Source organism: Nipponia nippon, unplaced genomic scaffold, assembly GCF_047370975.1.
Source record: "Nipponia nippon isolate SJK-2023a ecotype South Korea unplaced genomic scaffold, ASM4737097v1 scaffold_5, whole genome shotgun sequence".
Taxonomy (NCBI): Eukaryota; Metazoa; Chordata; class Aves; order Pelecaniformes; family Threskiornithidae; genus Nipponia; species Nipponia nippon.
In genome coordinates, this window is record NW_028262369.1 from 95010117 (window position 1) to 95022173 (window position 12057).

Consider the following 12057-nt stretch of genomic DNA (forward strand, 5'->3'; position numbering starts at 1 on the left):
GTTGTTACAATTGAGACGACAAAGCTAAACTTCACAAAGATTTTGAGAATTAGGCCATGTAATTAGAACTGAAGAGCTTTTCTAAACTTTTAAAGCATGCCACATAAATGTAAAATTTCCTTAAGACAAGAATTCAAATAGTCATTGAAGTCAATGAATTTCTGACTTGGGTTTGCTTTCTCTTGCCGTCTTTGGTGTAGAAAATGTTTTAAAGTTAATTCAAAAGCTTTTTTTTCTTTTTTTTTTCTTCTTCTTTACAGAAGCTTAGGGAAAGTTTTGGCTTAAAAAAAGTCATGAATGAAGCACTGAACCAAACCAGCTGCATCAAACAGTAAAATTTAGAGATCATCAAGAACATCATACAATTGAAGTGATTATTTTTCTTCGACACAGCAAAGGGTGGGAAGAAAAGTTAACACTGATGACACCACTTTGTCAATTACTCCTAGAAAGCTTTGGTTTTTTTTTTCTTAAATAAAAAAAAAAAGCGCTGTTTTTCTTGGGGGAATACATTACAGTGACAACAAAAATCTGTTCCAAGACAAACAATGCAGATGTGCAACTATGATGGTACTTAGCTACAATATATGCCTTATGTGCCACAAGCAAAACTGAAAGCAAGTTTTAATTTTGCTTTTTAGCTCTTCAATAATTTTCCCACAAATTTAACTCGTATATTAAATGCAATTTTCCCCTTTTCCATACATGAATGTCTTCATGACTTTATTTTATGTTCATCTTTCTACCCAAGACCTATATAAAGAGACAGAAACTAATTAAAATGAATTGATTATCCTCATCACCCCCCCCGCCCCCATCTCATGAATCTCGGACCACCACAGTCTTTCCAAGGATGTTTTGCAGTGTCTCCAGTGTTTGCTTCTCATAGCCCCAGCCTCCACCATCATCCACAGCTCCCTCTGACATCCTAGAGGACAGGCACAATACTTCCCCTCATTGTCCCTATGGCCTCCCCCGTACTCCTTTCCTTTCCCTATTTCGCAGCAAAGAGGTGCACATCCTGTAGCTGAGTCACAGCCATCCCCCTGCTGACTGCTCTGCAGACAGACAAAACAAAAAAGGTGCTTCTTGAGCTCACAGTGAAGCCTCTCCACAGTGTAGACAGGAATCACATTTTTCTCTGCTATCCAGCAGTCTTGTAAAATCTCCAGTTCTTTGATACTACTTTTACCCTTCTGTTATTGAGTGCAAATGGTATGACAATAAACTGATAAACAGATGGACACAAAAAAATAAGCACAAGTCTTGTTTCCTTTAGGAAAGCAGTAGAAAAATCAGGAGGGTCTCATTTCAAATCATCTTCGGAAATGTCATGCTTCTTCGTAAATCTGATCGTATCTCATGAAAAAGTGTATGCATGATGATACTGACATCATCTTTCCAGTCCTGCTCACTCCAGCTATACACCAATATAAGTATGCTTAAGTTCCTGAATCAATAGGAGCCAAAAGTTATTCATACCTGAAGACTGGTGCAGTTGAAAATCAACTATTTGTGATGGTAACAAAAAGTAAACCATGATTTTACTTTTAATACAAAAACTTGCAAATACAAGAAGATTTTTAAACTGCTTCATAGAAAAAAATATATACCAATCAATAGAATAGCTAAATAAATGCCATTAGTGTGCCCATTAGCCCTCAACTTATAAGGCAGAATGAAAAATGAAATATTTGACATATTTGCACAACCACAGTGCTCGAGGATAAATAAACAACATTCTAAAACATGAAGTCTATGTAAAGTATGGCCAAACTGAAAAACAGCAGGTGAAATGAATGCTGATTAAATGATCTGAAGAAATATTCCAGATCAGCTGACAGAACGTCATACAAAACACACAGAAAGAAATTAAAAAGACGACATTAGCATCTGTATATTGATAAGGTGTCTAAGAACACAAGGTACAGCTAGTCAGATAAACTATTCTAGTACCAAGTGCCATGCTGTCCCATTTCATAGAACGTTATAAATTCAGAGACTACAAAAATACAGTAAGTCCACTGGGATCACCTATTCCGCCTCTGTATACAACAGAACTTACCTGATTTGAAGCATGGCAATTAGAAGTCTGCCTTAATAATATCCTCATTTTCACTCACACAATGATTTTATTTTCATTTAGAATTTATCAAATATGTCATCTATTTTGAAGTAACTGATCATATATTAATTACTGTCAATATAAAATTAGCTTTCTTTTTTTCTGGTTTATATCATTATTAAAAGAAGAAAGACGAAGAAAGTAACAAATAAAAGAAAGCAGGTGAATATTCCAGGAAACCTAACAACTATTTACACTAAAAAATCCTGAAATCTTGAATGCAGTTATAGAAGAAGGAGATGCTGAGAATTACATATGGACTTTAAAAAGTAACAACGTGAACTGAGCTAATGGGTATTAGCTGGTTGCCAGTCATGAATAACTCAAAATTAAACAAACTTAAGGGACTATGGATCAACAGAATTTACTGATTGGATCCTACATGTTGCCTTCCATAGATTCTCTAGTAATTGAAGTCCTGGATATTTATGTTTATGGAATACAGGGCATCACAGTGTCAGCCTATGACTTTCATTTATATGTTTACTTTTTATTTTTTTTTCTCCTCTCCACTGCAAGTGCTTCAAAGGTATTGAGATTTTTGCAAAAGAACTGCTATCAGTAATAGAACTCTAATAACTCTACTGAAAAGTTTTACAGCTGTAAGAAGTTTCAAAAAAGCAAAAAAAAGGTAATGTTTTGTCAACTACATTGCATTCATAGTTTGAATGTGATTAAGAAACAATATATTTTTATAACAGTGAATCAAGTTAGAATATCAGCTATATCTGAGAAAAATACCGGTCTAGCTACTAAGTATCCTAACAAGTGCACTTTAGATTTTATTTTTTTTGTGCACAACCTATCGGTTCATGTTTACATGGTTGACGCTACTAAAATAATCAGTCAGCATTCTTTCTTGAAAACTCTTGAAAAGTCATTTCGTAAACCTATCCTATTATATTGCGACACACTTACTGGTTCACATTAGTAAGTCAAATAATATCACAAATATTCCCTTGTAAACAGGGAACACGCTGATACAATATTTTGCAGACAGCTCATTGACCCTTTGGCTCTCAGACTCACAGCAGTTACCTGTGACCTGCCAAACAGATGAAGGCAGTCATGCTGACTTACAAAAAACCTTAATTGTTTGGAAGCAGTTGATTAGAGACAGTGCACCTCTCTTTGCAATATCTCAGTAAAGCAGCAATCAGGAGAGCTGCTGCGACTGTCTCATGACAACCAAGAAAGACTAATTTTTTCTGCAAAATACAACATCAAAATATCCTTCTGTTCAGAAGTGAAACAGTCTGATTTTATTGACATCTAGTATATGCCCATGTGAAGAGGTACACAGCCAAGATAAATACCAATTTTTGAGGGTGATAGTATTTGACAATGGGCTGTAAATTAGAAAAGTATTAAGTTGACTGATCTGCATATTTGGTATTGTAGTTAAAAACTCAATAATAGAAAATGCAGCCTTTGCTTTGGGTTTATTTATTAATCAAATAAATTATATTTGCCTTTTCAGAAAGAATATTATTAGTTCATATGAAACCAAAAAGGACCCTCATACTACTTCTACCCGTCAGTTCACATGAAAAGAGATCCTTATATGTTTAACTTTTTATAGAATAATTTTACTTTTTTCCCCCAAAGCAAATTTACTTACCACAGGATGTCATTTCATCAGTTTCATCTCCACAGTCGTCCTCCCTGTCACATAGCCACGATGTCGGAATACAGCGTCCATTCCCACAAGAAAACTGGTCAACCTGACACGTTCTTGCTGTCAAGACAAAACACTCCAAAAATGCAAGGGAAATGGACTAAATCTGTTAGGTGTCTTGGTGCGTGTCTCTGTGTAGAAGCTGCAAGTCTGGAGGGCATCTCCTGGCCTGCTGCACATTTTACCTGATCTGACTAAACATCATTCACCTCCTTTGATTTCAGAGAAAATTGAGGCCATCTGCAGGACTGTGTTCTACCTCTGTTATGTAGAATTCTTAGTGGTTTCTTCCACATACGAGAACGTGAAGTTTTATATGTAATTATACAAAACTAGGTGGTAGGAGAGCATTAATGTTTGATAAAATAACATTAGCACTAGAGTTAAATAAACAATAATCAGAGTATAAAAATGTCTAACTTACATTTGGAAGATTAACAAATTGTATTTCATAACATAAACAATGATCTAGTAAGATTCATATTTACACAGAAAAATGGTAATATAGCATGTGTGTGATGTGCCTGGCCTCACTGTTCTTAGAATCTCTGCCTTTGCAAATATGCAACTGTAATGATCCATTAAAAGAAACGATGTATGCCTTTCTTCTGAAGAAATAAAGATCACTAAAAGAAATCACCCTATGTAACTACCTAAATTACTTTGAAAGCTGATGAACAGTAAAATTGCAATAAAAATCTAGCATATAAAACTAACATTACTTATAATTTTGTTTATTCAAAATGCGAACCCATAACTACAATGCCAGTGACAGATTTTTATTCCAAATTTAAGCTTTTAGAGTTCATCTATATGTGATTCCACACTTTAAAAAAATGACCGATACATCAGAAACTCCAATAATCAGAAGAATATTTCTTCATTTACTATTCTCAATTACCATTTTCCTTTTTCTTCAAAGAAATAGCCCAAAATACAATAGAAGAATAGAAGTTTAAAATATTTCAAAGAAGTATTTTTTTTTTAAACATGAATTGTGTTTGCCACTGCAGGAACAAAAGGAAAAACAAGAATACAAAATTCAACCCACAGCCAACTGACACAGGGATGCAAAATATCGTTTTCAAATCAGACTCTATCCTACAAGCAAAGTGGAATATCAAAGGATATCAAGATGTATTACAATCCACAATAATACTGTAGAGACGATATAGACACTATAGGTCCGCATTTGTGCTAGAGTGCTTTAAGCCAAACTGCTAAGTAACAACCAGAACAGGTTATTATACATATGAAAATTTAAATAAAGGAAAATGAGTTCAGGGAATATTTTCATATACAATGTATGCTGTCTATCACACTATTATTGATGCCTGATATTTTGTATATAAGATATTTAATGAGTGTTTAGTGTACTCTCCTGACAAGCACTAAACATCACTTCCATACAAGCAAAGGACAGATTTGGAACTCCATGATTTATTGCAGTGGAATAAGTAAACAATCTTCATCTTGGTATTTACTTAAAAATCCACTATACAGTTAATAACTTACAAATGAAAACAATTTCAAGCTACCAAGGGGAAACTGAATAACTAATTATGCTTTTGTCAGCATAAAATAAAATTTACCAGTGACATGGCACTCATCACAGCATCTTAACAAACAAAATTCTAGGCTGACGAAAAAGATTTAGCAGGGACAAGTTTGTACCTAAGCACTGCTTTGACAGTCAACCCATATGGATAGATTAAGTGCTGAATTACTTTGGAAAGCACAGTCAAGCGTAAGGATTAAGTAAAATATAATTTGTATTCCAGCCTTAGTGGCATCAAAATCTGAATGAATTTAAAATGGCAATAATCAGATTACTAGTAGCAGACTGGTTCAGTTGAGTTCAGAACAGTCTTGAACTATTTATGGAACTGGAGTTAGAGAACTTGTGTGCACAACCAAGTAAAATCTTTACCTGCACAGGTTTCATTTGATTCATCTTCGTTATTACCACAATCATTAGCTCCATCACAAAGCCACCTCTTGGGAATGCAACGATTATTTTGGCACTTAAACTGATCATCAGGACAACTATGATTGACTGGGGAGAAAAAAAAGAGAGTTCTTTTCCTAAGAAAATAATCAGAGAAAACCAGCTGAAAAGAATACATTAAATGGTATTCCCTGGTGATGCAGTTAATATGGTTATCCTGTATATATAATCACCATGATATAAAAATTGTTCAGCAAACCAGTCAAATAAAAAATATTGCAGTACTTCAATAATAAATTAAACAATACATAGTAAAGAGTCTCCTATCATACTAGTGTCAATATGGAGATCCTCTTCTATTAGCTACTAGGTGATAAAAGGTAGCAGCATTTTACAGCGTTGCTATTTGCTTAAAGAAAAATGTCCTCAATAGCATTTTATCAATGTGACGAGGTTTGCAAACTGAAGTGCATATAAACAAAAGAAAACACCACAGGGAACGGATGCAAGTTGCTAAGTGCGTATCCAAAATAATATACCACAGTGAGCAGGGATTCGGGCAGGTTATAAAATGCTTCTAAAATGATGCACATTACTGTCAATGGCCACATATAGATCTGCTGTTTACTTACCATGAAATTGTAGGTGTCAAAAAGTGAAATATGCAACACAGTGTAAAACTGACAAAAAAATCTGGTATTCAAGAGTGAACAAGGTATCTTATAAACATGTTTTTGATAGCTACCAAATATCATGGGAAGGATGAAGACTGAAAGCACAGAAATTTTGTAAATACTATTGGCCTGCTCTTGCAGCTGTAGTAAGTATATACAATCTGCTTCTTTCATGCTAATAACGAGATTATTTTTAGCAGATCTTCCTAATCTTGAGCTGCACAAGAGCAGTAAACTACACACAATTTCAAATGCTGGGTTAAAAATAATCGCAAGCTATTCTCCACCTACTCAGCCATCCACAGTCTCTTTTTTAAAGTTTAACATATATCTGGAAACAAATGGTATTTAAAATGAAAGGACAACTTGCAGGCTTATCCTTGACATTTTAGTAGCTTTTATCTTTGACCTTTCTACCTATTCTTCCTATTGAAAACAACACAGAGCGAGTGCAATATCAATAACACGTGAACCCTTCATGAGTGTTTTGCGTGGAAGGTGAAAGAACACTGGAAGTAAAGATTAATTAATAATCTGAGCAGAAAGGTATTCCAAGTCTCATAATACTTATGAAGCAACCTAGTTTGCAATGTGACTGGAGAACAAAACTGTTATCATCCATGTCATAAAATTAAAAACTGAAGACTTTTTTTTTAAAATCTGACCTCAACACTAGACGTAGATATTGTTTTAAATGGTAGTTAAGTTTTTGCTCATATATATTTACTAACATGTTGTGTGTGTACTCTATTTGTAACTGCAAATATTTCAGACTAACTCAAAAAGAACTATTGAAGTTACTATAGCAACTGCTGGAAAGAGATCACTATTATCATACTAGCCACATAAACTATATATCACATACAGATTTGGGACTAGATTATGATTTCATTTATATCTGAATAAATCCTCTGAGAATTACAAGCTTTGATCAATGAATTGGTCTAATATTTAAATGAGAATCAAGTCAACTCTGCCAAAAGATTTTCTTTCTCACTGTCTTTATTAGTTGAGCTCCTTATTTAAGTGTAAGAATCCCTGGTATTAAAATAAAATGTTAGTAAGCACTACAATTCAGAACTGGACAAATGTTTTGAAAAGAATTAGGACCAAAGTCAGTAATGACAACTAAATGGAGCTACCAAAATATATAAATGCAGGGAAAAAACCCAAACTGGCTAGGTAACAGACATACAGAAAAAGACCTAGGCATTACAGAGGATCACAAGCTCAGTATGTACCAGCAACATCAGACCAGTGTGAAACAGGTAAGATTTACCCCAGGATATATAAGCAGGACTATCGACCCTCACAAACACGTTCTCTCAGCCTAACCAGCTTCACAAAGGCGTCAGCAGAAGTACATACATCCAGTTTTGGACATCCAACCAAGGATCAGTTGGCAAAGTTCAGAAAAGAGCAAGGAAATCTAAAAAAACCCATAATCTACTGGAAAAAAAGAACAGATTAGAGCTGTTTTATCTCAAAGAGATAAGAATGAGAGACCATGATAAGTTTTCAGACACCCAGAACAATGCTGCACTGTAGAAGAGTGTATCAATTCTTCACGTTTACAATCTACGGGGAAAAAAGTAATGTATTTTCATTTCACTAAAGGAGATTTGGTTTCGAGAAATGATCTAATGATAGAAATAGCACTGCAAGAAACTGAGTGAGGAAAGGAATTTTCACTGCTGCAACTCTAATTTTATAGCAGGCTACCTAAGTATCTTCCAGGAACGACATACATATGTAATTGGTATGTTTTCTATTATTTTTCATTTCAACATCGGGACTCCTCTACAGCAAAAAAATATAGCTCTAGTAAAAGTGTATTTTTAAAGATAAAGTACATCTAATTTAAAACTGGAAGTGTGTGTGGTGGTTGATTTTTGTGGGTTTTTTTGTGGTTTGGTTTTTTTTTTTTTTTTTTTTTTTTTTTAAGAAATACATTACAGAATCACAGAAATGTTTAAGGTTGGAAGGGACCTGTTGAGGTCACCTAGACTAATCCCCTGCTCAAGCAGGGCCAACCAGAGCAGGTTTCCCAGGACCGTGTCCATGTAAGTTTCGAGTACCTCCATAGACAGAAACTCCACAACCTTTCTGGGCAATCTATTCCAGTGTTTGACTCTCCTCACAGTAAAAAAAAAATGTTTTCTTGCATTCAGATATAATTTCATGCTTTTCAGTTTGTGTCCATTACATCCTGTCCTGCTAGTGGGCACTACTAAGAGGAGCCTGGTTCCCTGTTCTTCATTCCATCTTCTCCCATCAGGTATTTATACACATTGGTAAGATCCCTTCTGAGCCTTCCCTTCCCCCTGACTGAACAATCCCAGCTCTCCCAACCTCTGGGACACATATGCCAGTCCCTTAATCATCTCAGTGGCCCTTTCCTGGACTCACTCCAGTAAGTCCCTATCTTTTTCATATTGGGGAACTCAGAACTGGACACAGTCCTCCAGATACGACCTCATCAGGGCCGAATAGAGCGGAAGGATCACCTCCCTCAACCTGCTGGCCATGCTCTTCCTAAAGCAGCCTAGGATGCTCCTAGCCTTCATTGCTATGAGGTGCATTGCTGGCTAATGATCAGCTTGTTGCCCACCAGGACCCCAAGGTCCTTGTCTGCAAAGCTGCTTTCTATCTGGGTGGCCCCCAGCATATACTGACGCCTGGAGTTACTCCTCCCCAGATGCATTTCTCCTTGCTGAATTTCACCATATTCCTCTCCATCCAATTCTCCAGCCTGTCAAGGTTCCTCTGAATGGCAGCACACTCATCTGGTGCATGAGCCATTCTTCCTAACTTCATATCACCTGCAAACTTGCCGAGTGTGCACTCTGTCCAAGTCATTAATAGAGAGGTTACTGGCCCCAGCATTAACCCCTGGGGTACACTGCTAGTGACTTAGCTCCAGCTGAACATTGTGCCACTGATCACAAGCCCCAGGGCCTCGCTATTCAGACAGTTTCCAATCCATCTCACTGTCCACTTACCTAACCCATCTTTTGTCAGCTTGTTTACTAGGCTGTTATGGCAGACAGTGTCAAAAGCCTTACTAAAGTTGAGGTAAAAAATATCCGCTGCTTTTCACTCATCCACCAAACTAGTCACATCACTGTAGAAGGCTATGAGGTTGGCTAAGCACAACTTCCCCTTCATAAATCCATGCTGACTACTCCCAGTCACTTTCGTGTCCTTCATGTCTTTGGAAATGGCTTCCAGGACTAATTGCTCCATCACTTTCCTAGAGGTTGAGGTGAGGCTGGCCCTGCTTTGTGAAGGCTGGACTAGAAATATTCTGAGGCCCCTTCCAACCTGAATTATCCTGTGACCCATATAAAAAAGCGCAATAGTGGGAAACAAAACAAAAAATACTGACATTTAAAGAGTCAGAAATTACAATGTCAAAACCTAAAGATGAAGGCTCTTGCACTATGCTATGAAACACGTACACCAGTGTCATTTGAAAGGACTACCATTATTATATGCAGGAAAAGAAGAAAATGAAAGATTTACATGAATGACTTAAGGATTATCGCTTTTGTTTGATTCCCCTCAGACTTACATAATTTTGTTTCCATTTTTTAAAATAAAGTATGAATTGTGGGTTAAAATGTAAAAGCATACATACAGCAAATTTCAGAATGCTCATCACTGCCATCCAGACAGTCATCATCCCCATCACAGCGCCAGCGATCCTGGATACAGCGCTTGTTCTTACACTGAAACTGTTCAGCTTTGCACAACTGTGGTAGCACTTCTCCATGTTTAACTAGGAAAAATATCCAAGAAGCGCATCTATTTTATTAGCTTGACACATACAGAATGCAATAGTACCTCTATACAAATAGATATAAGTTCTTGTTATCACTTCAGAAAATTTTTTAGTAAACTTTGCATATTTTAGGTAATTCCACCTGAAGCCTGTAGCAGCATGCATATCTGAGTGTATGGTTGAGGTAATATATTTTTAATAAATGGAAGAACTCAGAACAGAATGGCACTCAAAGTTTTTTTTTTTAATTGGTGCTTAGATGATAGTGTAAAAATATCAGTTTAAAATATTGCAATGCCTCATCAACAGCAAAAAGAAAATATTCTTACAGACACAGACCAAATTCTGGTACATGTTAAAGGGCTAGAAAATGATTACTGAAGAGCTGATTCTTGTATCCACACAACAACTCAAACACCTGCATTATGCACTGGTACAGACTCGGTAAAGAAAAAAGGATAAAATTCTACTGAGGTAGAATTAAGTAGCAAGCTACAAGCTTACTGATAAATCCAGACAGATACATTTCTCAACATAAGGTTCAGAATGCTTAATGCGTAAATACCACACATCACTCTGTGACCCTACGAGGAGCATCAAAGTCCTTGGAAAGAGTCAGGCAATGAAGTGTGTTGGGGAAAATACAGGAAACCTGCTTCATTCAGATCTGAAAGTGTCTAACCTCTCTTCCTAATGCTTACATTCCATCTTACCAGTGAGAAGTCCACCTTCCAGTATTTTCTGCTAAAAAGAAAAATAGTTTTCTTTAGCAACAGTGATGGCTCTGCCAGCCATGCATTTGGGTCAAATTCAAGGTAATTGCAAGCTCAACAATGTTCATCATGTTATGAAATAACCCTTATGCTTTACTCATCTCTACTAGGCCTACGGCTGGAGACCTATGTAAAGTTTTACACACTAAACTTCAAGAAATAGATCAATGAGATTAAAAAAAAAAAAGAATTTTGAGTAAGTTACAAATATTAAGTCTAAACATTTAAAAAATACCTGTATTATCTGATGAGTTATTATTTTTAATTGAAAATCCCACATTTTTTTATTAACACAATTTTTTTTTATTGGCGTTTCAATGAAGATATCCAAGGAAGAGATGCAAGAAAAAGACAGCGAAATTTGCGTAGTCTGTGTCAGGACCTATTGTACACAAATACATCTGCTTGACATGTTTTATGAACAGTTTCAGCATGAACATTTCCTATGCCAGAGTGCAATTTAAGATATTTAGTCCATATAATAATCTCAAACCAGTTTATATTGATTTAATCACAACATTTTCTGGTATTTCTGATATTCTTTAAAAGAGGTCAGTGAAATATTTAACTGCTTCATCATCTCAGACATTCTGAAATATTTTCCAATGCATTTTATCCTCAAATATTGTGTACTTAATATTTTGGTTTTTTTGAAAAATCTTTATTATATTTAATAAACTGTCTTCAATTAGAATCTTTATTCAAGGAATATTTGTTTGTCTTATAGAATCGCAAAAAGCCTCTAGGAGACTGCACCTTCTTGTTTAATTTTCAGATTTGACTTGACCCCTTAACAGTACTATCAACTCAGATATTCTTTAAAAATCTTACTCATGCAGGTCGTACTGTTTTCCTCCAAAAGCTGATTATCAGCACAGGCACAAACTCTGCCTCCAGGAATGGCTAAACAAAGAGTGCTGCAGCCTCCATTATTAACACGACATGCATTGTCACCTGAGAAAATAAAAAAAAAAACAAAACCAAACTTTAAAACTAACAGCCGTGTTAGAAGAGAAGATTTTTTTTTTTTTTAGAATGTTAAGCACATGAAGAATTTTTTACAGTTATTTTCCTC

The 12057-nt window shown here is 35.6% G+C and overlaps 1 protein-coding gene across 1 annotated transcript in view; it reads right to left on the bottom strand.

Moving 5' to 3' along the window:
* The window catches only part of LRP1B (LDL receptor related protein 1B), a 756289-nt gene that overhangs the window by 266754 nt on the left and 477478 nt on the right, over positions 1–12057 (bottom strand). Inside the window, exons 15-18 of the mRNA XM_087732714.1 lie at positions 11814–11936; positions 10066–10206; positions 5734–5859; positions 3747–3863 (exon numbers count right to left, since the gene is read on the bottom strand). Coding sequence (XP_087588840.1) covers positions 3747–3863; positions 5734–5859; positions 10066–10206; positions 11814–11936 — 507 coding nt within the window. The remainder of the gene's footprint in view (positions 1–3746; positions 3864–5733; positions 5860–10065; positions 10207–11813; positions 11937–12057) is intronic.